The sequence below is a fragment of the Pyxicephalus adspersus genome, chromosome 10 (genome assembly GCF_032062135.1).
Source record: "Pyxicephalus adspersus chromosome 10, UCB_Pads_2.0, whole genome shotgun sequence".
Taxonomy (NCBI): Eukaryota; Metazoa; Chordata; class Amphibia; order Anura; family Pyxicephalidae; genus Pyxicephalus; species Pyxicephalus adspersus.
In genome coordinates this window covers 8,536,664-8,564,039 of record NC_092867.1, presented here as the reverse complement: position 1 = coordinate 8,564,039, position 27,376 = coordinate 8,536,664, and the positions used below count along the sequence as shown (strand labels likewise).

General features: G+C 39.8%; 1 protein-coding gene across 1 annotated transcript in view; it reads left to right on the top strand.

Annotated features, from left to right (window-relative positions):
* ARMH3 (armadillo like helical domain containing 3) overlaps positions 1-26,969 on the top strand; it is a 74,474-nt gene extending 47,505 nt beyond the window's left edge. The window contains 2 exon segments of the mRNA XM_072424822.1: positions 23,434-23,550; positions 24,478-26,969. Coding sequence (XP_072280923.1) covers positions 23,434-23,550; positions 24,478-24,570 — 210 coding nt within the window. The 3' untranslated portion in view covers positions 24,571-26,969.
* Positions 26,970-27,376: the final 407 nt, after the last annotated feature.

Below are 27,376 nucleotides of genomic sequence, written 5' to 3'. Positions count from 1 at the left end.
AGCCATGGGAAAACTACTGGACTTTTTAATCTGGTCCATGAAAAATTGGTACAAAATTGTCCACTGGCAAAAAAGGGTGATCAACTACATTGTTTCCACTGAAATTGAATGTTTTCTTTTACTTTTAGGTAATGGCTTTTTACCACTTTACCACCCGGCACTTTTCAGCAACTACCCAGCTGTTTTGGGTGGTTACTGATGAGAGTTGGGTCACAATACAGGGGGTTCCACCGGCCAACAATTTCTTCCCACCCGGGTTAAAAAAACATTTTGGGTTGAGCACTGGCTTTTACATTTCTATCAGTTCATACACTCTCCAAACATCTGTTCAGTTGGCCCCTGAGCCAAAAAGTTTGTCCACCTCTGCACTAACGCCATGCTCATTTAAAACAATAGAGCATTTAGAATGAGTATAGATAGGGGGTTGGTGGTCTTTTGCCAGCTCCCATGGTGTATCCTGCCCCAGCATTTGGCAGCAACTTGATTTGTATTAAGACACCAAAGAGAACAAAAGCTGAACAAAACATGTCACATAAAACATTGCAGAATGAGAGAAAAGAATTTGTAATATCGGATGGTAGATGTAAAAATCGGAACCGCAGGTTGTGCTGGTGAATTGAATCCAGTAGAAACAAGTCTGTGAAAATTGTGTTCTGCCTCCGTACCTTTAAAGTCTACCCATGTGCATAATATTGAAGTTGAATTTTTCCAGAGACCCCTTTTTAAGCAGGGAGTTTTTTACATATATCTTGTCCATAGTTGCCAGACATAAACCCAACAAGAGTTTGCTATCCTCTCCTTAAGGTCAAACTCCAGGCCAAAATACTTTATATCAGTAGCCACAAATATTATAAATCCACTTTGTGTGCATTAAATGTTTTTTTCAAACCAAGCTGTTTCTTTGTAAAAATAGTAATAAAATCTGCAGTGTGCTTTACATTACAGAAACCAAAGCTGGTGAAGGGACCCAGCAGAGCCAACTTTATGGGCTGCTTGTAGAATATTAGAGGAGGGGGTGGATGCAAGACCAGTCACCCTACATAAGGCGAGAGCACCAGTGACTGGTCCTAAATACAGAAAACTCCAGCATGGAGACAAACTTTGTGCAATGGGGAAGAAATACACAATGAACAATACCATTTAAGTGAGAATAAAAATGGATCTTTTATTTAGGTAATATTTACTTTCTTCCTGGTCACCACCAGTAATACGTTTGCTCCCTTTTGTATGCCATAAAAACCGTTGCCAACCCTCCAGATGGCAACTGAAAGGTGATTCAAATCGACAAAACAATTTATCATCTCTTAATTCTGCCCACCCAGAAGAAAGCACTTTCAGGCGGCTAGGAATCCCAATAGTACTTCTCAGTTATTCAGTATCTTATTTATCCTGGTTGTTTTCATATCATAGATTGGCTGAATCTTTTGCAAGATTTGGTTTGGTAGCAATAAATATCAAGAAGTAATTTTGCTATTAGGGCACTGATTCTAAACCAGCCATTCTCAACCAAGGTTCCGTGGAACCCTAGGGATGTTCCAGAGGTTGATATGGGTTCCTTGAGTGGTGGTTCACTGTCCCCAATCTGATGGAGCCTGTCTAGTTTGGGCTGTAACTCCACAAGCATTTATTATTTTTAATATTAAACAGTATTAATATAGCGCCAACATATTCTGCCATGCTATACATAGGGGTTGTACATGACAGACGGATACAAACAATGACACAGGAGGAGGAAAGGACCCTGCCCCGAAGAGCTTACAATCTACATGTCCCCAATGATTTATTTACCTGTCTGTAAAGAATGAACTTGACCACCATGGTAAGAGGGACATTCTTCACACTGATCATCAATGTAAGGGGTATCTTTCCAAATAATGTATTTTAGCAGGGTTCCCCAAGATCTGAGCCCTATTTTAAGGGTTTCTAATAGGGTAAAAAGGTTGAGAGAGGCGTTTTATGTGATTCTTGTCAACCACATTGTCTTCAGTTGTAGACCCTTTGTTGCCTCTCACATTTAAATCTTCGCTCACTTGAACCCTATCCCAAGAATTAACCTTTTACCATGACTCTAAAACCTAACCCTTAACACTCAACCCCTGGATCCCAACACTTAAACCCCAAACCTCACCTTAACAAAATTTTATATTCACCACAAGGTACCTGCACCATAGCATATTTATAGCTGGGTTAGGTTCATTTTAACCCCACGATAACCCCTGGGATCCTTTAAAAGTCACCACTTAGCATGTCATCAGTAAAATTAAAAAGTCGCCCTACATCAGAATCCGTGCCAATAGCTCCTTGCCAAAAACAAGCAGCTCTGGAATAACAGATTTGATAAATAACCATTCAAGAAAAAAAATGACTGAAAAATTCCCACTCTGCTTATTGATTTTACTGATGACTTTCATCTGTTTAAATAATCTTCCTGCAATATTTCTTAACATGGGCAGGCATTCAACTGGGAATGGAAAATTTTTTCAGGCTAGTGGTTTGTGGCTATCTTTGACTTTGCAGAGATTTTTTTTTTTTTCATTCATGACAGACCTGGCTGGAAAAATAAAAGCAGCGGAGTACTGTCACAGTATTGAACAGCAATGCTGCAAAACACATCCTAAATTTGTGATGAGCAAACATGGGTGACAAAAAATGCAATTGATTGTTCACCTGATTAAGGAAACTTTCAAATTTATGGGCCATGTTTAACAATGACTTATTCAAGTGATTGCAGTCTGCAGCTCATTGCTCCAATTTGGTTACACTAAGTGTAACATCCAATATCGACCTCACTTATTTGTCCCCTATTGGTCTGTTAAATAAACTTGTAACAGTGTAGTAAATTAGCTAATGTTCAGATTCAGATTCTGACAGAGGTCTATCACATTATGACCCATTTACCTTTCTGACCTGCAACACAAAAACACCTCCAGCCGTTCTCCTCACTCCTCCAATGACTTCCTCTTTCATAACCTCATCACACGCACGTCTCTAAGATTTCTCTAGAGCCACTCCAACTCTCTGGAATGGTCTTCCTTGTCCTGTTCAGCTTGCTCCTACTTTCTGTTTTTCTAAATGCCCATAATTGCCTACCTGTCCTTCTATCTGTCTTCTAAACCTCTCTACTATCATCATACCCCCTACCTATTGTGTGCTACTTTCTTCTCCTCTTGATTGTAAGCTCTTCTGGACAGGGCCCTCTCCTCCTCCTGTGTCATTATTTGTACCTGTCATTTGCAACTCCTATTTCACGTACAGAACTGTAATATGTGTGGGCTAAATAAATACTGTTTAAAAATAATAACTATGCCTCACACCTATGTTGTGTAATAAGAGAGAGGGAGGTGATATGTATCCCTAGCATAACCACATAACACACTTCTGTGTTGCTCCTCCATAGCTACAGTAGAATATTGCCAACCTAGGACAGGTATGCGTCACTATTCACAGGAGCGCTAGGTGAAAATACAGGAAAAAACAACACATCCTAATACTGCTTAATACTTTAAATTATTCTTTTATGTTTTAAATACATTTAAAGGAAATATCAGTAGATGCAAAATGTTTCTATTTCCGTTGTGCACACTCCAGAAGCTAAAAGACCAAGTTACATGGCATTGTACCACTGATTCCTAAATATTATTTTGTACTCGCAAAGAATATGCTCATTGGAACTTGCGCAACAGGTCCCCAGTCCTACATTTACATCCCTTTATAATGGCCTGAATCCCATATCCTACCTTCACACCCCGATATAAAGGCCTGATCTGCCCCTGGATCCTAAATTCCATATTCTACCTTCCCATTCCTTTATAATGGCCTGATCTGCCCCTGAATCGTAAATCCCATATTCTACCTTTACATCCCTATAAAATGGCCTGATCTGCCGCTGGATCCTAAATCTCATATCCTGTTTTCAAATCCCTTTATAATGGCCTCATCTGCCCCTGGATCCTGAATCCTATATCCTGCTTTTAAATCCCTTTATAATGGCCTCATCTGCCCCTGGATCCTGAATCCCATATCCCACCTTCACACCCCGTTATAATGGCCTGATTTGCCTTTGGATCTCCAAATCCCATATCCTATTTTCACATCTCTATATAATAACCTAATCTGCCCCTGGATCCTAAATTTCATATCCTACTTCCACATCCCTAAATATTGGCCTGATCTGCCCCTGGATCCCAAATCCTACCTTCACATCCCTATATAATGTCCTCATCTACCCCTGGATCCTAAATCCCATATCCTACCTTCACATCTCTATATAATTGCCTGATCTGCCCCTGGATCCTAGTTGCCATATCCTACCTTCATATCTCTTTATAATGTCCTCCTCTGCCCCTGGATCCTAAATGCCATATCCCACCTTCACATTTTTCATTAACAGTTTGATCTGCCTCTAGATCGCGAAGAATAAAACCTCAGTGCTTTAGCTATGATGTGCACACATCTTTATGATTTAAGTGGCCAATTGCCAGGCTCAAGCACTACTATGGAAAAGGAGGGGATGTGCATAGCGCTAAAAAAGGCGTCATGGAGAAGATGCAATTTGCACATATCATTTCTGTGCAGTTCCCTAACACTCCTTTTTTTATATAAAATAGACACCAGCTCTAAAAACCTAGCCTCTGCTCTTTTCTAATTGCTCTGGGATCATCCTTGTCCTTATATTATCCAGAGTTCAAACCCCTAAAAGCCAGGGTCACCTTAGGAACCAGAGACAGTTGGTAATTCGACATGCAACATTGACCTCCAGAAATTTCTCTCCGCTAAGCACATAGTGACCTCTAATTATAATTGCTTAGCTACCGTCTTTATTACAGACAGGTGCATTGTCCTTCTGGTTTTGTGGCTGCATAGTGTTTTTGCTTATTGGCCTGACAAGCTGTTGGCTCTTCTCTTTAGTGGTTTATACCTTTTATGCCCTCTCTAACATGCATGAACATTTTTGGCGATTATTTGTGCTTTTATTGCAGTAATCACTATTACTTATAATTGTTCTAGACAATAAGACTGTGCTGTTGTGCTCACCTTGCAGAATCTTCTAGGCTTTGTGGGCTTAGACACCTGTGTCAGTGGGATTTGTTGTGTCACCTTAGAACATAGACTTGTGTCTAGATAACTGACACTTCTGACTGGAATACATTGTGCTATGTCCTGATACGATGGCATTGCAGATAGTATCGCAATGCGGAGAGCTGACTGTTGCCCTATAAGACTTCAGGTTGTGAGCCCGTCTTTCTCAGTCAGGGAAAACTGCTTGGTTGCCCTTTAGGCACCAAGAAGCCAGCTGTTCTGTTACATTCTATTGGGGAGAATCTGCAATAGGCTGGCAGCCAGTCAGCAGATGTTTAGGTAATAGACAGAACATTATTATTTTCCCCTCTATTTCCTATTCCTTCTGTTTTTCTATTCCTTTTTTTCTGCATCTATGTGGAGGTGGCCATCTTGTATAGGAGCAGAGCTTTGCTTCATTTTGCTAGAGCTTCCCCACTGATTACTGGTGGGGTAAAGACCAAAAAGGAGTAGATAGAGGAGGCATAGGTCTACAGAATGAATGATTCAAAAAGCAGGAATATCTGGTACTTTTGGGTACAGCTTTCTCTCCAGCAAGGAGAACATTGAACATACAGGAATTACATCACCCAAATATCCAACGGTGTGGGCAATGTTCCCTTAGATCAATGTTTCTCAACCAGGACCTAGGGTCCCTCCAAAGCTTACTAGGGGTTTCTTAAACAATGAACAGTTTGTGCCTCCTCTGTCCTTTTAACTGATACCAATGATTTTTTTTTTGCCTTTCTATAAGGGTGGCATTTTTCTAATGGCTAGCAAAGTAAGAGGCATTCTTCTGACTGAAGAATATACTGTGAGCTGTGGGTATAGTAATTTATAGAAGGGGATCTCTAAAACCTGAAAGTTATATCAAGGGTTTCCCCATGTTAAAAAGGTCAAGAAACACTTTTGAAGTGATGCATAACTATTAGCAAAGCTGAATCGAAAGCAATTGTAAGATATCTGAAATTAGAAAAATTGTGCCAATTTTAAACCTCTTTTGGTAAATACCTTCCCTTAGTGAGAGGTTGCTCCATCGTCAAGCATTGCAATGTATAGGGTGTGTGGAAAAGAATGTCTATATGTGGCCCAAAGCAAAAATTTATAGTAATGGATTCCGACAGCAGAAGGAGCTTGGTATGAGAAGGCATCTCATGAGACCCGCTATACAGCAGCAGTGTCAGATTAGATTGAAGGACATACATCTTCATCAAAGGGACATGGTGCCAAAAAGAGTAAAGTAGCTTGGTCTATATGAGCTGTCACATACTGACACATACTTTGCTTTGAAGACCAGACATTACCTTTTATGCAATCACTCCTTAAATCTTCCAAGGAGGAACAAGAATTCAATTTCAACTCTAACAGCCGCTCATTGTGTTGGTGGCGGGGATCAGGAATAATAACAAAGAGTTGTTACATTGCACAGTTGTTCTCATTTATTATTATGTTCCATGCAAATTAATCTTGACAGGTCAAATACTGGTATTTATTGCAAAGTCCACAATCACAAGTTCACTAGTAGAGACTTTCCATAGAGCTAATGGGCAACCTAGGAATTGTTTGCAATGCTGTGTCCTTCCGCCATAAAAAAACAGCCCCGGTTTTGTTAATCCTGACCCCACATGCCTTATTGGATGTTTTGCATCATGTTTTAGCTACTCTTGCTCTTCATACCCTGTTGATCAACAAGCCTCGCCTATACCTGCTTGTAGCGGCGTATATCCTTGTCTGCTGGCAAAGCTTCAAACTAAAATTTGGAAATAGCAGAAAAGATTCCGATTTAAATCCTTTTGTGCTGAACAGAATAAACTGTGCGCATCTCATTGTTGTGGGAAATTGCAGAATATGCGAATCCTTCTCTTCATCCATCTACATAAACCCAGGGAACCAGAAAACAGATCAGTAAATATTTAGTACACCCTTCAAATGTGGATTAGACTTTCATTTCCTATAACAAAAAAAAAATTAAAATAAACTAGCAGGCTTGTTGATTGTTCAGCACCATTTTGTGTCTGCTGCTGGAGAAGAAATGTAAAAAGCTGCATATTTTTCTTCCCGTACAGATCCAGGTGATATATTATATTGGTGCTTTCACTAAGGCAAACACTTATTACTCACAATAATAATTTCCTGATATATATTTTTTGTATATATTACTAGTATGCTGGAGGATGAAGGCCATCACACCTGTATGGACATCCCAACAACTTGCTCATCCCTTTCCAAAATCATGTCCAATATTATAGACTTTGCTCCTTCTTTACGTCTATACCAGCCTCCACTTTTCAATGTATCAGTGGGATTTTATTTCTTTTCAGCCAAAGGAGCATTTGAGAGGTCCTATACTGATGTAGAATGAGACGACCTGGTTTGCAATCAATTAATTATGATTATTTTTATTGATTTTTATTTATAAAACATACATATTACAAATAAAACAAGTGAGCACAGGCAAACCAAAAGAAAAGAGGAAGGTAAGGAAACACAAAGGGGGAGCAACCAACCGGTACAGTAACAATGGACAATTAAAACATATACTCTTAACCATACCTACAAGCAAAACACCAATCCTTATTCATAAAAACTGTACATAAAGAGCATAATAAAACAAAATACAACGTGTCATCACATATGACCCCAATAACACTGATACTTCTGTGGTCTAGCATTACAGATTGATCCTCCATCTATCATCCCCATACATTTAAAATATACCATGAAGAATATGTGAAACGTTCTATATTTCTCGCTTTTTCTGCATCCGCAAAAACATGAATCAAAAGTTTGTACCATTGTTTTAGGAATCATATATCATAAAAATATATCCATCTCCAGTAATCTGAGCTTCTAACATCTCTCTATAGAAAATGTTTTTTTAACAATGAGATAACCTGTTCCATTATCCGCGAATGGGGCTGAATCTGCAATCAGTGTTTTAGGGATCACGGCTCTGTGCAGGCCACCTGAGTGGCTCATCCGGCCATTTGTTGGTCGGAGAGTGGGTAATTCTACTGTTAGGTAATAATTCCTATATACAAGTCTCAACTGGAAGCTCAAATTAGTACCAGGGACTGATTTTTGCAGAATTTCCTTAATTTAGCCGTGTCTTTATATTGATTTACAAAGGCATGCAATAAATAAACCTGTATTTACACCTAAAACATTAAAAAACTCTATAAATAGGCTCTTGTGCTCACAAGCTGGGGAATGTGGAATGGAATTTGGTTTTATAAAAGCAGGTATTAAGGTACTTAATTCTATAATCACACATATTAACAGAGTACTACAGAACGCATTATTTTCACATTAGTGGCCTCTTAAGTAGTTTTGGTAGTTATTAAACGTGTCAGCTTTACAAAATTTATTGCAACATATTGCAACATTTTTTTGTGTGTATGTGTGTATAGAGTGACATAGGTTGAAAAAAAGACATCAAGTAGGGAAATAAACATATCCCAGATATAAAACCTTATGGACATAGTTGGTTCGGAGGAAGGCAAAAAAAAACCCTGGTACAATTTGCTCCAACAGGGAAAAAAATTCCTTCCTGATTCCATGAGGCAATCTGATGTTCCCTGAATCAACGGTCACTGCTATCTTTACTTTAAAGCTTTATTCCCCAGTTATATTCTGTGCTTCTAGAAATCATCCAGCTTTTTCCTAAAGCAATGTATAGTAGTTGCTGAAACTACTTCCTGTAGAAATGGATCTTAATTAACAAATTTCAAACGGTAAAAATTATGAATTATTTTGAAATGATTATGAATAATTTATACCGTTTGAAATTGGGTAATTAGTATCCATTTCTATATTCATTATATCCAGCTTCATTGATGACTTTTTAAGATGCTGCCACATATTTACATATCTGCATATGTTTTAGTGTGAAAAATTAGTCACACGTATTGATTTTGACACAACAGTATCGCTTTGTTTGATATTTGTGCTTTTATTAGGTATATGTTTGCATTGCATTTTAATACATGTCAATATATTCAGATTATGCCCAAACGCATGAATTATATATATGTTATCTTTATACGCAGTTGCACTTTGCGGTCCACAAGTCCCCTGACTAAGCCAATACAGGGGAAACGCGTCGGAACTCGAGACTGTATTACTTATCTGTCATTTTGTTATCAGTCAGGGAAGTTTTATGTCCCAACATACTCCCCCTCAGCAATGATATAGGGGATGGGACCTTTTTATGATTTGAATTTGTATTGATTGTGTGTTGTATGAAGTTAAAATAACTCACTGCAGAATACATATTATACAAACTTCCTACAAACCCCAGTCTCTTCCTTTCTTTATTGTCCCACTTCCTGAGGGAGCCGATTCCACATTCACACAGACCTTACAGTGAAGAATCCCTTCCTTATCTGGAGATTAAACTTCTTTTCCTCCAGACACAAAGAGCGCCCCCTTGTGCTTTGTAATGAAGTGAATAGTTGGGAAGAGAGTTAATATATATATTTAAAGCTGAATTTCAGGCAGACATAAAAGAAACAAAGTATACATATATAGTGTGTGTGTGTGTGTGTGTGTGTGTGTGTGTGTGTGTGTATATACACACACACACACACACACATATAAACTCTCCTTTAGAGCCTGTGACTGACTTAGGATGGTTACACACATGCAATAATTGTCATTGGAAAGGTTATTTCACGAACCTTTCCAACAACAAAAGACTGCACTATGCATGAACCAGTCTGTATATACATTCTGCTCTAAGGGGATGGGGGGGGGGATGGCGGAGCAGCACCTCGCCGCATTCTCTCCCCTTCATTTTCATTACAATTGATCCTCGGTTATCATCCGTGGATCCTCCAGGACGAATACCAGAACGTCAGACGACAATCGCTGTATACACACCAGATTCTCGTCCAATATCAGCCCTGAGGTGATTATCGAGAATCATCTGACGTGTGTACATAGCCTTAGAGAAGAAGGTTTGGTGGATTTTCTCTCCTGCAGTAAAGTAACAGTTTTAGGTCTCATTCTTGTCCCCAGCTAATGGCTAGACAGTGAAAGAAGAAGCAGCAGACTGATCCGTTCTCTGTTCTTTCCTTCTGTTTGCATGCTACTTGTAATGCTCTACAATTGATTGACACCTTTTACTGTCCTCTTTCCAGATTATTCCCTGGTTTGATCCTTGGTCATATTCTAGTACTGACACTGCTTGTGTTTATAAAATAAAAATATTTAGGGGGCATTTTACGTATTCATAGCTTCATTACTCTGTGTCTTTTATATCTCTCTGAAGTTCAGCTTTAGATTTTATCCTGCCCCCATATCGGATGTTTGTCGTCACATTTCTGTTCTTTCTCCTATTCATACTTTGCTAATAAACAAACCTGTGCATCCTATACCTTCTTGTATACTTGTTTCTGACAATTTCCCCTGACAAATCTTCAAACCAAAATGAAAAAACAGCCGACCATCGCACATTTAAATCCTTTTGTGCCAAACATGAATGAACTGTGCGCATCTTATTTGTCAGGAAATTGCCGAATATGCTCATCCTTCTACATAAACCCAGAGAACTAGAAAACAGATCAGTAAATATTTAGTAAACCCTTTAGATATGGATTAGACCAAGAATTTTGCTGACAAAAAAAAAATCTTGCTGAATTGTTATACGTGTTCACCAGCGGGATAAAAATATAAAGAGCTGCAAATTACAAATAATGTACATATCCGAGGTGGTGCACACGTCACAAAGAAAAATGTGATAATTGCATATTTTCAAACCGTCACTTATGGCGGATGATGGCCAGGAGTTCCGCTCCTGATTTCAGTCAGGATCATATTTTCGCTCCTCCAATGACCTACTTATGACTTCCTCACTAATAACCTTGTCACACACACGGCTCCAAGACTTTTCTAGAGCTGCCCCGACTCTCTGGAATGGTCTTCCCCATCTTTTTCAGCGTGCTCCCACTTCCTGCTAATTTAGAATAGCGCTCAAAACCCATCTTTTCAAAACTGTCTACCCGTCTTCCTCTGTCTCCTAATACCTTCACTACTTCCCATCATTCCATATCCCCCCCCTCCTATTGTGTGGTACTTACCTCACCTTCTAGATTGTAAGCTCTTCGGGGCAGGGTCCTCTCCTCCTCCTGTGTCACTGTCTTTCATTTGCAACCCCTAATTAATGTACAGCACTGCGTAATATGTTGACTCTATATCAATACTGTTTATTAATAATAATTTTTTGCCAAGTTGTCTAGCATGTTGCAAATTACTTATAATTAATTATTTTTGTCACCTGAACAACGACTGTGATCAGTTCCATAGACCTGTCCTTAAGCTTAGACACCCCCTGGTCAAATGTCATGTTTTATTGGGTTTGCAAGTGCCAAGAAATAGAACTCTGGGCAAAATTACATTTATTATGCAGCCTGTAAATCGCATTAACACAGCAGTGAGTCCCTTTATGTAACATAATTTTATTTTCTATTGATTCTGCCAGCAAAATCCATTATCTTTTCTTCTCCTACCTTTAGCAGGCAAGACGATTAAAGCAGAACTAAACCCAGAAATACTTACCTATCCATGTTCCATAGCAAGGCGCGGCCATATACCTTCTTTTCTCCCTAAAGACAATCTTCAGCCATGCTGATTGGCCGTGCTCTGGTGATGTAACTCCCGCACAGGAAAGCTTTTATTTCACGTGTAACTCGGGCAGGTAAGAACAGTTATTGCAGAACATACATTGCCTGGCCTTTTCTTCAAGAACCACCATGTTAAAAGTGGGACTTTAAGGTTAGTTATCAGGAAGAAAGGTTAGGATTAGGCACCAAGTAAAAAAATTAAAGATAGGCACTAATAGTGGTGGGGGAAATAAGCTTTAGGCACTAAGAATGAGTTAAGGTTAGGCATTGGAAATGTAGATTACCCTTGGTCATCAGGCAAGAACAGGTTAAGGTCAGGTCAGACAACACAGGATTGTAGCACTGGAGGTAGGACACCCCGACAGGGTAGGTTATTACGTCAGAATACTGGTTTATTCCTCTTCCAACTGTAGGGGGGCCAGACCTCAGATGCCATGGTCAATTGGAGTAAAAAAAATATTCCCCAAGTGTTGGGTGTCCGTGGAATGAATTATGCTTCATCAATGTTAACTGAGGAATAGTTCCTCATTGTCCATGTAAGTGTTTAAAGTAGTAAAGTTTCTCAGTATCTGTGTCCGTGGGCAAAATAGTATTTTATTATTGATGTCAGTGGAAAAAGTAGTTCTTCATTGTTGGTTTCAGTGGAAGGAATATTGATCTATTGATGGTGTTGTGTCAGTGGAAAGAATTTTGCTCCCTTGATGGTGTCATTGGAAGGAAAAGTTCCTCATCGTTGATGTCAGTTAAAGGAATATTACTGATGTCAGTGCAAAAAGTTGGTGTCAGTTGAAAGAAAAGTTCCTTATTATTGGGTCAGTTGAAAGAATTGTTCTCCATTCTTGGTGCCAGGGTAATGAATTTTGCTCCATTGTTTTTGTCAGTGGAAGGAAAATTTCTTTATTGTTGGTGTCAGTGGAAGGAATATTGCCCAATCTTTGGTGTCAGTGGAAAAAAAAGTTCCTTATTATTGGGTCAGTGTAAAGAATTTAGCTCCCTTGATGGTGTCATTGGAAGGAAAAGTTCCTCATCGTTGATGTCGGTTAAAGGAATATTTCTTAATGGTTCCCTATTATTGGTCTGTGGAAGGAATAGCATCTCATTGTTGGTTCTCATGGAAGGAATTGTGCCTCAAGGGCCAGATTAGGGTATTTTACAGCCACGTTTGGGCTGACTACGTTTTGGTTACAGCAATGTTTTTTCAATTATTTTGGTAAAAAGGTAGACAACAACTGTCTAAAAGAGGTGCCATACAGGCACTCCTGTATGGGCTGCACACCATTGCTCTGAACCATCTTCTCAAGATACCAACCTGATCCTCTCTCCTGTAAGCTCACCCTTTCCTGTACTGCCTGTCATGGTTCCAGGCTCTCCCTAGGACAGGGGAATCTAACTATACCATAAAATAGCACAGAAAGAGGCTAACCTAAATATATCTATATAATGACCTGTTTGGTTCAGCGCTCCTGCCCTGAGATTCCATGATGGCCATCAGAAATACATACCAAACATATCAAGATCCTTCAGCCAAGCAATGCAGCTTTGCAAAACCCTGGCAGTACCTTTGCAATAAAAAGCATGTTAAAAGTGCTGTCATGCTGGTGGACTCTACCATAGTAAAAGTCAAAGCAGCAAACCTGCTTCATATACCTGGGTTCATATACCTGGGTTCAGATGCATTCAGATTAAGACCCGGGGTTGAGGATCTGTTTATCAACCAATTCTTTTACAGAAGAACTTGTACATTTCATCTATTGTTACTTTCTGCAGAATTTTAACAAAAAGATGATGGAATAAAACAGCCTCATTAGATTTTAAAAAGCAATCACGGCGACACGATGTGCCTGAAGATTTCACATTATTGCAGCCAGGCAGGGATTTCTGATCAATCTGCATATTCACCGATGTGATTCATAATTCAATCTACCCGATTGCTCTTTCATGTGCACTCATTGTTATGCCTGCCATTTAACCTGTAATTATTGTCATTCAAATTTTATTCAACTTAGATTAGCTGAGTGTTCCTCTAATAAAATCATTTTGGTGAAGTTCAAATACATCTTGCTGCCCATGCATGAACTGTTCACGCACACATATAAAACAGTCTTGTCTTAGATGGTGACAAACTATAACAACACCTTTACAGTGACCCTTTTTTAAAGAAAATTTTTCTTAAGAAATACCAAGGAATGTACAAAAATTACAAACATTGTATGATACATTAGACAATGCAAACAAGACATCAGAAACATGTAAATAGTAACAATTAGTAAAAAAAACAAACCCGGGCATTTCCATTTTTCAACTTTTCAGGTAGGTAAGAACCTGGGAGCTAGAAGACTAGAAAAGGGGAGGGATGAAAAGAGAAGGGAGGAGGATGTAACAAGGAAAACGAGCAGATTCCATAAATACATACATAACTCCATTACAACAAAAAACACATGAATGTATAGTATTAATTCAGGGGTGAAGGTGTCAGTTCAGAGATTGTTGTAGATGAGTACATTTTACAGATAGAATTGGATCCAGTGATACCATGTCTGGGTAAATTTGTCACATCTATTGGCATCAGTAGAAATCATATCCTCCATGCTGTAAATGTCAGCTACCCATTTCAGCCAATGTTCTAGTGTTGGTGGGGTATTACTCTTCCAGCAAGCCGGAATACATACCTTTGCCGTGTTCAAGAGATGTCTTAGCAGTGAACGTTTGTACACCTTCTTTGACAAATCAGAAACGTGAAGGAGGGCCAAGGCCAGTTTGTCTCTACTTTCCACATCGGTAAGCCTAAGAGTGATATCCTCCACCGAGTCTCAGAAAACTTTACTTTTGGGGCATTCCCAGAAAATGTGTATGAGCGAACCCTGTGCCGCACCACACCTCCAGCAAGAGCCATCCACATGGGGGAAAATCTTAGCAAGCTTGGAGGGTGTTCTATACCATTGAGTGGACAGTTTGTAGTCGGTCTCTTGGTATCGGTTAGAAATTGAAGCTTTATGACAAAAATGAAGCATCATCCCCCTCTGTTCCTCAGTAAATTGAGTATTTAAATCCACCTCCCATTTAGCAACGAAATTAGGAGAGACGGGAGTGTGTGCTGCCAGGAGGGCCTGGTAGGCATAGGACAGCGTTCCTCTTAATGCGTGTTTAGCAGCACATAGAGTTTCCAGAGGCAACAGGGATCAACTAAAGTTCCTGGGTTGTGAGTGACACTTTTTATGACTTTTATTTAAACACAAATCTTTCCATGAGACTATAAAGCCTCACCGCCACCATCTTGGATTCAGCCCCAGCAGACTCAATTGGCACCCTAAATCTCAACCGTTTAAACCCATGAAATACCTTTCAGGCCTTTAAGGAACCCTTCCTATAAATATTATATCCACAGATCACAGTATATTAGTATGGTGGTCAGTAGCAAGAATGTCCCTTACATTGATGGCCATTAAGAAGATTGTCACCCTTACAGATAGCCAAAATGATCATTGGTGTCAGTGGTAAATGATCTGAGAGATGCTCATTGCTCAAGGAACCCATCACAACCTCTGGAGGAACCCTGGTTGGAAAATTCTGGTCTATTGAGGGGCTGAGGAGTTGAGTTGGTACAGAGTAGTTAGATCTTCTCAGAAGAAGAGATCACCAAGACATGAAGAAGAGAACTGTGCAAAGGGATTGACTTGAAAGCCCTGTATGTGCGTCTGATGGACGTCGGAGAATTGCCACTGAAAACATTCTTTTGTGATCATTTCCAGTGAGAGATGAATGAGCGAGACCTGTACACACAGTGCCGTTCTGTTCTAAAAATAGGGGAGGCAAGCGAGCGGCACTCCACTGTTCTCTCCTTCATAGGCAGTCATTCCCGATCGATTATTGATCCATCTGCCATGGCGTACTGATGAGGACTGCTGTACACATCGGATTTTCCCTCAAGATAAACACAACTGTTCATCTCAGGCAATTATTATTTGATGGGCATATGCAGCATTACTACAAACTTTCTATCTCAAAAGTGCATTGCAAGTATACAAATCATTTATTGAAAGTGGACATTTAAAATACTTTTATTTCTCTGTGCATTTACCTGCAATTAAAAGCATCTTGAGTTTTTGGGCAAAATACCCAATAAACTCTTTTTGTAACCACAGATCATTGACACCTACATACCCAAACCTAGAGTCTCAGATTCTCAGTGTCAAATGACTGATTTGCCAAGCAAAGTTGTTTTTTATTTATTAGGAAATACAAGTCTTTTATTTGATGTAAAGTTTTATTAAACACAATACATTTGAAAAGCATTAAAAAAAAATAATAAAAAAAAACACTGATCTGTCTGAAACAAATAACATGCTATTTAAATGCCCTGTGAATGAAAGTTATGACATTTTCAAATGCACTTATTTCTATAATTTACCTTTTTCAAGTGTAACTTTTCAGCCACTCTCTTGCATAGCTCTTTTGTGTTTTAGCTTTTAATTTTTGAACCCGTTGACCTTTCCTGACAGTAGCAAACTGTTCAAACCCTAAATTTAACTTGGGGTATTTAAAGCTTAATTGAACTTTTAGTTTAAATTGGTTAAATTCATTTCAGGTGTGAATGAAAAGAGATGAGCAAAGCCTTACCCCATCCATGGTCACCCAAGACAAATGCTGTGCTCGACTTAGTCGAAAATCTGACATGTGGAGGAGAGCACATTATGGTGAATTGTCTTCCCCTCCCCCCTCTTTATTAAACCTCTGTGTACAGCACTCATTCATTCGTCTTTCACTGGAAATACTCACAAAAGATAATTTCCAGCAACAATTCTCTGACGTCCATTGGGCATGTGTACAGGGCTTTAGGCTGAGGCTAGAAAACAGAACAGTTACTGCCAGACAATGCAGGAAGCATCTGTGATGCACAGCATCCATGATGGGTGGTTGACTATTCCCAATACCAGCCTAAAAACCCTAAAATCATGCAGACCTTCTAATCAGCCATCCCCACGCGTTTCGCCAATATGGCTTTATCAGGGGAGTGGTTGAGATGTATTGGTTTCTTCTAATTAGGCACTTTTTATTCAAGCACAGTTAGGGTTAACATTGGACTTTTACACATGGTCTATGAAGTCCATGAGTTTCATTCCATATGATTTTTAAGGAGGGCTGTTCACTATGTACCTGCCAAACATATTTTGAAATCTCTCCTGGAATGTAGTATTTGAAGTGTATAAACACTGATTCTGATTGATAGTTTTAGTACAACACTGAGTAGTTCTTGTTTAGTACCGTTGATAAATGAGGCCGATTATATGCGAATATCATTCCCTTATGAGACGTTTTTATTACCAGGATGTATTGGGCACTTTTTAGCCTTCTGGTGTTACTCGTGAAGCGTTGAGACAATTATAGGAGCGTCTCTTCCTAGCACTTTGGTATTTAGAATGCATTCCATAGCCTTTGCCTTGCCTATTAGGAGGATCTGGAGAATAAAAGCAATACGTTTCGTCCCATAAAGCTCAGACTGAAACCTCTCCCCGGACTCTGTGTAACACAATACAGGGACTGTGAGATACTGATCAGCAATCATCATTTTGTAGCTGCACATCTGACTTTAAAAACATTTACTGGGGATAATTTGGCTTCTGCTGATAAAAACTTCTTGGAATTCACCATGCGTCCCAGAAATCCTTATTAGCAATCTGATTTCCTTCATGTCTTGTTTTTCTTCATTATCAGTGGTACGAAGTAGATTGAGCTGGCCATCTCAAAAACTTTTAACTTTGGTATTGATCCGTTTCTGCCTGAATGGCCAACACCTCTTTCCCAATCAAAGATGTCAGACGTTAATGGGAATTGGATGTGTTTTTCAATTTTGTGTATGTTTTCTGGAATGGGTGGGTGGTGTTAGGTAAACCCAAGGGAGGCAGCAATTTTGAACAGCTATGAAAGTGGTCAACTAGTTTTGTTAGACATGCTGGCATTAAATTCTGGTAGAAAAAAAAATCCTAACTCTGTAGATAAGTCCGATCTGGTATATATCTAAATATATTTCAGGAATTAGACCTGCAGATACTGTTTATTAAGGTGGTAATTACCTTTATGACCGCTGACAATACGAAGTGTCTAGTTTTCTAAAGTTTCAGATACTGACCTGGAACAAAAATACAGCAAATAGGGTGACTTAGAAGTCAGAATTTGGTAAAGCTGTTGCATATGTATGGCAGCCATTATAGAGTCTCTTCATCCTCTGGAGAATAGCTCTGTCTCCTTCCTTTTTTCAATGGACGTTGAGCATTGTCCATTTTACACTGTTGTTCTTTACCCTTCATCCTTCTGTATCCCAGCTTTCATCTCTTTATCTTTCTGGACCCCAACCTATGTCTTTGTATCCTTCTAGACCCGGAGCCTTCGTCTCCTTATCTTTCTGGACCTCAGCCTTCATCTCTTCTTCAATGTGGACCCCAGGCTTTTGTCTTGTTTTACTTGTGGACCCCTGCCTTCGTCTCTTTATCCTTTGGACACAAGTTTTCATCTCTTTATCCTTCTGGACCCCAGCCTTGATCTTTTTATCCTTCTGGACCATAGCCTTTATGTTTTTATCCTTCTGGACCCCAGCCTGTGTTTTTTTTATCCTTCTTGACCCCAACGTTCGTCTCTTTATCCTTCTGGACCCCAGCCTTTGTCTCTTTATCTTTTTGCACCCCAGCCTTCGTCTCTTTATTCTTTTGGAACCAAGTTTTCGTCTCTTTATCCTTTTGCACCCAAGTTTTTGTCTCTTTATCCTTCTTTACCCCAGCCTTTGTTTTTTTTTTATCCTTTTGGACCCCAGCCTTCATTTTTCTATCCCTCCATACCCCAGCCTATGTCTCGTTATCCTTCTGGACCCTGACCCCTGTCTTTTTATCCTTCTGGATCCTGACCTGTGTCTTTTTATCCTTCTGGACCCCAGCATCCCTCACTTTCTCCCACTGTACCCCAGCCTCTGTCTCTCTATTCCTCTGTACCCCGGCCTCTGTCTCTTTATTCCTCTGTACCCCGGCCTCTGTCTCTTTATTCCTCTGTACCCCGGCCTCTGTCTCTTTATTCCTCTGTACCCTGGCCTTTGTCTCTTTAGTCCTCTGCACCCCGGCCTCTGTCTCTTTATTCCTCTGTTCTCTTTATTCCTCTGTACCCTGGCCTTTGTCTCTTTAGTCCTCTGCACCCCGGCCTCTGTCTCTTTATTCCTCTGTACCCTGGCCTTTGTCTCTGTATCCTTCTGGACCCCGACCTCCATCTTTTTATCCTTCTGGACCCCTACCTCCGTATCTTTATCTCTCTGTATCCCAGCCTCCATCTTTTTATCCCTTTCCATCTTGGCTTTCCCTTTTATAAAGGTAAAACTCACTGCCAGTAGTACTTCTTTTCAGGGTGAAAGTTGAAAACAATTACATGGCAACCAATAAATGTATTCTTTCACTGTGTAGTAACAGAGCTGTGACTGATCCGCTGGTGTTCTCTCACCATATTAACCTGCAATCAGCCCTGGAAAATAATATGTCAGTTGGAGACAGACATACCAGTGTAATGTAGAAGGCCATCTCCACTGCCCGTATCTGTGCAGCCCAGAATCAATCCACCTTGGATAATTACATTTATCTGGTAATGGACACCGGAAACATTTTGAAAAGATGATTGCCGGTATTTTTGCAGCTGAGATTATACTGAATTACTTGAGTGCTGCAAGTAGCCTCTTCAATTCCCGTGAAAATGAAAATTGGTTAATGATCGGTCGATGTTGATAACCCACTATTATATCTTTCAAGAGCCACTAAATTCAAACACAATACGAGCATGGGGAATATAAAACCTTTATTGACTATATGCAGAAGTTTCTAAAAGTTTGCAGGGTCGACTTAAAGCGAAATGGTATACTGATACCCATACTGAATCAATAAAATGCTTGTCCTGAGGGATTATTGGGGCTGCCATTGTTGAGTCCGATGGACGTTTCCAGCGACAGATCAATGAATAAATTCTGTTAATGAGACGATCATGATAGCAACTAATCTAACCATGTAATAAAGATGAACAAAGGCAGACATGTTTAAAGTCCAGCCTCTGCCACAACCATGGCTTCCTCTATAGATGCAGTGATGGAGTGAACATACAACCCAAGGACAGCAAGGAACGGAAGTCTGTTATTCCTGGCATTACCAGTTGAAAATAAACATTACCTTTCTGACCTGAAACACAAAAACACTCCCAGCCGCTCTCTTTACTCCTCCAATGACTTCCTCTCTCATAACCTCATCACACACACGGCTCCAAGACTTTTCTAGAGCTGCCGCCAACCTCTGGGTTTTTCTTCATCATCCTGTTCAGCTTGCTCCTACTTTCTGCTCATTTAAAAGAGCACTCAAAACCCATCTTTTCAAACCTACCTGTCTTCTTCTGTCCCCTAAACCCTCATTACTTCCCACCATCCCATATCCCCCTCCTATTGTGTGATACTTCCCCCACCTCCTAGATTGTAAGCTCTTCGGGGCAGGGTCCTTACCTCCTTCTGTGTCACTGTCTGTCTCTGTCTGTCATTTGTAACCCCTATTTAATGCATGTCTAATTTTATGTAGGTGTTGCCAACTTCTTACGTTCCTTTTCTGGGATCTTTGGCCATCTTGATTGACCATGTCGGGATGATGTAAATCCCACACATGCAGTCCTTGTAGCTCGAAGGGATGCCAGGATGCCCAGTTGCAGCTCAGTGATTGTGAAAAAGGCAGCTAATCGCAGAAGGTCCCTTGCTCACAGTTTGCTCAGTTTTTGAATGCTGAATTTTAAAACTCAGCAGTTCATGTCTACTTTAAAAAAAACATACGCAACTAGCTGATTAGAATACTGGTCTGATACTTGGAAAACCTTTAGAACCTAAACAAACCTATGATTAATCTGTTTCTTTAAACTGATGATTTGAAAATACCTAAGCAAATGTCGAGGCCATAGGTCAAAAAGATCCAGAAATAAAGACAGGCTAAGTTCGATGCAGATCTTGAAAGTATAAGGTATAGAAGTTGTATTCACCTCTTCTTGCCTCTTAATAGAGAGGCTCAGGAGCTATGACTTTTACAACTGGTATTTACATTTAATTGGACTGATTACAGAACACGATCAACTCCAATGCCCTACTAATGACTTCCTCACTCATAACCTCATCACACGCACTGCTCCAAGACTTTTTTAGAGCTGCCCCGACTCTCTGGAATGGTCTTCCTTGTCCTTTTAGGCTTGATCCTATTTTCTGTTAATTTAAAAAACTGTTATAACCCATCTTTTTATACCTGCCTACCCATCATCTTATGTCTCCTAAAATCTCACTACTTCCTGTTATTTCATATCTCCCCTCCTATTGCGTGTTAATTCCCCCAACCTCCTAAACTGTAAGCTCTTCGGGGCAGGGTCCTCTCCTCCTCCTGTGTCACTGTCTGTATCTGTCATTTGCAACCCCTATTTAATAAACAGCCATGCGTAATAAGTTGGCACTATATAAATCCTGTTTTATAATAATAATAACACAAATAGTGGCCTTTTGTATATTTTTGGTATTGTCATGACATTATTATTGTTTTGATATGCTTTCAAACAATGCAAACCCTTTTCTTTCCTATCATACTCTCTGTAAGATTTAAACACATTTCCAACAGGTCCATTTTTAAGGGTCGGCCTGCCTAAAATTGATATCTTTTATTATAGATGGACCATAGTGAGATGCACCAACTGCTAGTTACTATTTCTGTCAAGGCTGCAATGATAATATCTCTCCTGTGATGTATTTTTCCATTGAGAAGGGAGCAGACTCAAAAATCTTTCAATAACTTGAAGAACGTGTTTACAAGTTTACACATTTTATTGTTACAAAACTGCAACTTAATGCAAAAACAATAAGTTCACCAAGTCTGACATTTTGTTGAGTTATTGGCCATATGAATTCCCGACTGCATTTGTAATAAGGCAAAAAATGAATTCATCTTATTCCAAAAAAAAGTTTGAGCCATTGGATATAAAAGACATAGCAGATCCTTTGAGTAGACAGTTCGTTACTCGTTATCTGCTCCGACCGTATTTGGAACAAGTAATTATTGCAGACTGCTCTATACAGAAATCCTCTGTGCAGATGAATGACTCTGGTTTAATGTATTTTCTATCAGCAGGGTAATGGGAATCCTCTAAACATATTACTTACACTGCAGCTTTTGCAGAACGTGCTGCATTGAACACTGGTTGCGGAAAGACTCGCCATACTTTCACAGGATGCCATCCACTCGAAGTATTGACCCATTCATAACCAGAGGTCATGGATGCTTAGATGCCCAGACATTAAAAGTGTATCTGTGGGCAGAATAAAAAAAAATAAAGATGATAAGTCTATATATATATATATATATATATATATATATATATATATATTTATAAATATATAAACAAAATTTAGAATTCCAATGGGTAATAAAGTTTTATTACCTGTTGATCATGCAAGTAGATAAATTCTGTATCCACCTGTTATAGGATAATAGTGCTTTTTGTTCTGCATCAAAATTGCACGGTGAATGAACAGCATCATTGTCCTGTCTTAGATAGACATCTAATTTTAAATGAACTTAGAGTATGTTAGGAGATGCTTATCCAGCCGGCGATCCCGTGCTGTGCACCACCACAGTATCTCACCCTGTTTATTCTGTCCAGTGTTGTCAATTGCATCAGCAAGGAGAACAAGGAAATAGCAGCAGCCCCGGCTTCCCTTTAGCCGTGCAGCCTGAGATGTACTTTCTCAGCATCCCCAGCACACACTCTGAGGCTGTGCACAGCTGAAGGGGATTTTAGGAGCAGATTAGTCCCTGGTTTTATCCTGCACTGCCATTGGCTAATAGGACTTTAATAGGAGCCTCTCTGCTCATAGTCACCAGTTGAAAAAGTTAAGCCAGGCTGATTTGCTGCTGGTGTGATTATTCGTTAGATTTACAGTTGCTGACGCTGTGAGTGTATGCTCCCTAGACCGACCTTGTGCCTGTGACCCAAATTCTGCTTTGTCTTTATCTTTGACGTCCTTGTCTGGTGCACTGATTACCTGTGTCGACCTCTGGCTCTGTATTCTAGACTTGCCTCTGCTGTAATCATGGTATTGCATTATCTGTGGGATCCTTGTCCTCTGTCAGTCCTTTCCCAGACACCATCTCCTGGGCACAAAAGTACTGGGGGCAACAATGTGCTGAGAAGGTGCATTTAGCCTCTCAAAGCTTAGCTTGCTATAGGTGAAGGTTAGATTGGGGGACTAGCATCTGACGAGCATTGGTGCTGGGCCAGGGCCTTACATACACTCTTTATACCCTTACAAAGCATGGTATTTCTTTTAAAAAATGTTTCAAAAACTGCTGTGTGCTCATCTTGTGCAAATAATAGAGCTGTGGGAGGGAATCCACGTATCTACCCACTGCAGGCTGCCTTTATTAAAACTACAGGTAGGGTGGACACAAGACCAGTCTCTTTCCAAAATAAAGGAGGACAGCAGTGACCTCTACTACAGGAAGGTATTGCACAAGTATTAAAAAAAAATACACAGTGCACAGCAAGATTTACATAAGAATACGCATTCCTTGTGTATTTAGAAAATATTTGTTTATTTTGGGGTTCCGCTTTGAATGCTACAAAATTACTCAACATACCTCTTCAATGTTCTTCACTCTACAAGAAAAATACTTATTCATACATCTGATTTTAAGAATCATTTCTTTGTATTGTTTACCAGGTTTTAGAAGTTGTACGATCCAACTATGACACGCTAACGCTGAAACTGCAGGATGGCCTTGACCAGTACGAACGATATTCTGAACAACACAAGGAAGCCACCTTTTTTAAGGAGCTGGTAAGTCATTTAAAGGTTGTCACTCAAGAAAATGAGATATCTGCATGTTAAAAAGCCAGAGAAAGTAATCACAATCAATCCCACTGTAAATCCCAGACATTTTTTTAAGCCGGATGGGAAGACAGTGTAAGTGGGTGGCAGCCCCTGTATTGTGACCCAACTCTTCAATAACCACCCAAAAAGAGCCGGGTGGCTACTGAAAAATGCTGAGTGTTGTCCCGGCTAAAAAAGGCGGAGAAGAATACTGAATGCGCTATGTCGGGGGTCTGGGTGTAAAAATTCTTTCAATTTCAACTGAGGTTGGTGCTGATGGTGACAGCCACCCAGCACCCTCTAATCTCTATTTAAAGACCTCAAAACATCTTGTTGGCAAGAAGACATTAGATTGGCTATTAAAGACGACATCCACCTAGCTTTGTTTTCATCAAAAGTGACCACTTAAAAAATCCATTATAAAAAAAATTAACAAGGCTTTCTATGTAAAGAAAAACATGCCATGTGTTCTGTTCATTTGAGAAATCTGGCTGTCAACATGATGTAGTTGGATTGGCGGATTTCCTTTCTGCTTTTACTTACCTTTCCCCCGCCTCCTCTGCCTCCCAAAACCCAAAATAACAAGTGCTACATTCAAGTTCATAGTACAAAGGCTCGCTTCCTCAATGTGACAATGCAAAGTATTGAAAAGGCCACGTTGTGCTGACCCATAATCCAGAAGTGCTAGTTATTTCTAAAACATTTTAGCAGGGGAGCCCAACAAATGTATTGGCAGCACATGGTGGGACCAATGAGACAGATGCCTTGGTATGTGGTCACATGATTGGCAACCATGGCAGTGCTTTTAGCAAAATATTCTAGGTAGCACAGTGGAATGTCCTCCTTGTAGTTGGGTCCAAGTTGTGGTTCTAAGTTTTACACTTTTATTTTCAGGTTCGATCGATAAGTATTAACGTACGGAAAAACCTTGCCTTCAACACCCTAAGCCAAGAGACGCTACTGAAAGAATTTTCCACCATCTCCTGAGACCAACTCATTGGCCAAGTCATTATTGAGACCTTTCCAAACTTCAGGCCACCTCGCTTTGTGTCTGGAGCCACGTCTGCTCATTTTGATGTTTCACAGAATGATATGGACAAACAGTATTGTCATCCCACTGGAGTTTACCATGCAACTGCCAATCTGCATTCGCTTTGTGCTGTAGAGAAAGGGTACAATGGGTCATGAGATTCTTTTTCAAATTGCAAAATAACTTTTATAAAAAAAGGGGCTGGTTTAGGGAAAAAAAAAAACTGGGGCCAAACTGTAAGAACTGCCAGTGGAAGCTATCAACAGGAAATGGAATTGTCTACATTTTCAGTTTTTCTAAATTGGCCCCAACATAAGATCTTCTTCAATAGGATTGTGTATGTCAGGGCAAAACAAAATCGGCAATACACATACACCCCAAGTGTTTTATCCCTTGAAATATTCTATGTACAGAAAAATACCTGTTCCTGCCAGAAATCCATTGAACTCTTAATATGTTTAGCCTGACAACACAGTGCCGCTGCTTCACTGAATGCCCAACCAGTGTTGTCAGAACTGCCTCCTAGATTTTTGCCCCAGCACTCTGTCCTCTTTCACATAGATACTTTGAGAGCTTTCCAGGCATCCTTCAATAATAGGAGCTGAGCTGCCCCAAAAGCTACCCTTGCAAAGATTTTACTAGACTGACAACAACCTCTCCGAAACTGGAAGGAAGGTAAATTTAGGTAATGCTTGGACATACACTTTAACTTCATACATTCAACTCTTTCAAATCAAATCTGATCAGGCAAACCCCGATTCTGTTATATATTCCAAATGGGATGATAGAAAGACTGTTGAATTTTTATAGAGACCTAGCCTTTGGTTTACCCAAGAAGACAATGGCTGCCAATTGCCACCTAAAGTGCAAGCGGGTCATCAGGTTAGGCACATTCGTTTAATGGTATGAAATAGCTGTTGTTTTTTTTCCCTGTATGGTGATAAATGAAATGTAATCCTGATGTCACTTTACAGATAATAAATTATTTTCTGAGTAGGTATAACTACTAAATTATTTTTGTCCTGTGAGTAATGCCATAGAACAGACAGCAATATATTTCTGTTAAAGTTACAGGAGATTACCTTTAGATAGGGTGTTGGGAGCATGTAAGTAAATTATCAAAGTGCTTTCAGGGATCAGTTACTGGCACCGGTGCCTGAGCTGTTATTTCTTAGGTTTAGCATTTGTTGGCCTCATTTCATCCTTCTGTTTCTGATCCAAAAAAATCTGCAGCTAATGGATTTTAAAGGAAAGAGAAATATGGAAGTTTTTTTCTGACCTCTAGTTCTCAGAATTTTCAGGTTCCAATTGATTTTATACCAACAAATAACTTTAATTGGCGCTGATGAAGGAAGCTCTTTTTTTTTCACGAAACGTGTTGGCTTTATAGCAAAATAAACTAGACTCTTTATACTTAAAAGTAAAGACAACCAGGCAACTTTTACAAAGGTCAGCAAAGGAGGCCCCTATATTTTTCTAATAGCACAGGATTCCATGAAAGATGATTTCCAGGATGAATGTAAATCATCTATATTATTGGGGCCCCTCGTCTCCCACAGCCCCCTAATCCCAGTAGCTCCCTGTTTTAGGCTTAGAAAAGTTGCATTTCACTGACTTCTGACAATACCCGATTTCACCAGCAGATGGTGGTGCAAATAAATCTCAGACTGCAGATACATATGCAGGCACTTTTTAGGGGTGGTCGTCTCTGTTATTGCCGGGGGAGGTCCCAAAAAAGAGCATTTTTAGTTATCTTGGCAGCCGGTGATCCCAAGCTAAGACCAGATGTCTTACACTCCATTACTTTCCCCCCCCTGCCAATTGTGAGAGGACTTTGTTTGAAAAACACATTTTCTTTGACTGTCAGTAGAGGGTGATAGGACAGCTGAAGTAAAATCTGAAGTGATTCAATTTTTCTGCTCCCTCCCTTAGTGTCCCCCAGCCATATTGTCTCATAAAACTGACGAAAGTTGTCTCTGGCAGTTGTTTCTATGGTACAGCTGACAGATGTCTCTTGCCAAGCGTCATATTGGTCTCACAATGACAACAGCCATTGGGGGACAACCTGCACCTAGCAAAGGAGACAAGTTAGCTGTGTGCTGGATGGAGCAACACAATGTGATCAGGTCTTCCAACTGCCCAACCTGGTGTGAAAAGTTTACCTCTCCCATTTTAATTTATTGTTCTGTCTCTTCTTTATAGAATTTACTTACTTTTTAATATTTTGAGTTTTTTACTTCTCTGGGAAGCAATGTTATCTGGAATTATATTACCAAAATTCAACTACTGTATGTTGTTGGTGAGTACTGTTATTAGACAAAACTCTGAACAAAATAAAATTCCCAATTATAATTTAGATTGTATCGACTATTATTCCTTTAAGATTTGATTCATTTGTGTTATCACCTGACACAATAAAAGTAGACATCAGAGGATCAATATGACAACCAGATGGGAAGTCAAACAAAGACGGCCTCCATGTTTTTCTTAGGAAGGGTTGCTTTGAAGTGGAACTAAAGTCCCAAAATACAGGACCAGGCAGGGGGTTATTGCAGAAAGGAACAGGCACTATTCTGTCTCACCTGTATTATCTTGCTGGGGAACTGATAATGGGGTATGCACCCCGGCAATCCTGGCTTCCCTTACACATGCCAGGAATGAATGAAGTCCCGTGGGCCTGTGCAGGAATTACATTCCTACAGCATGGCCAAGATGGCCAAAGATCGTAAGGAGGAGGAGACAAGGAAGATGGCTGTGCCTTGT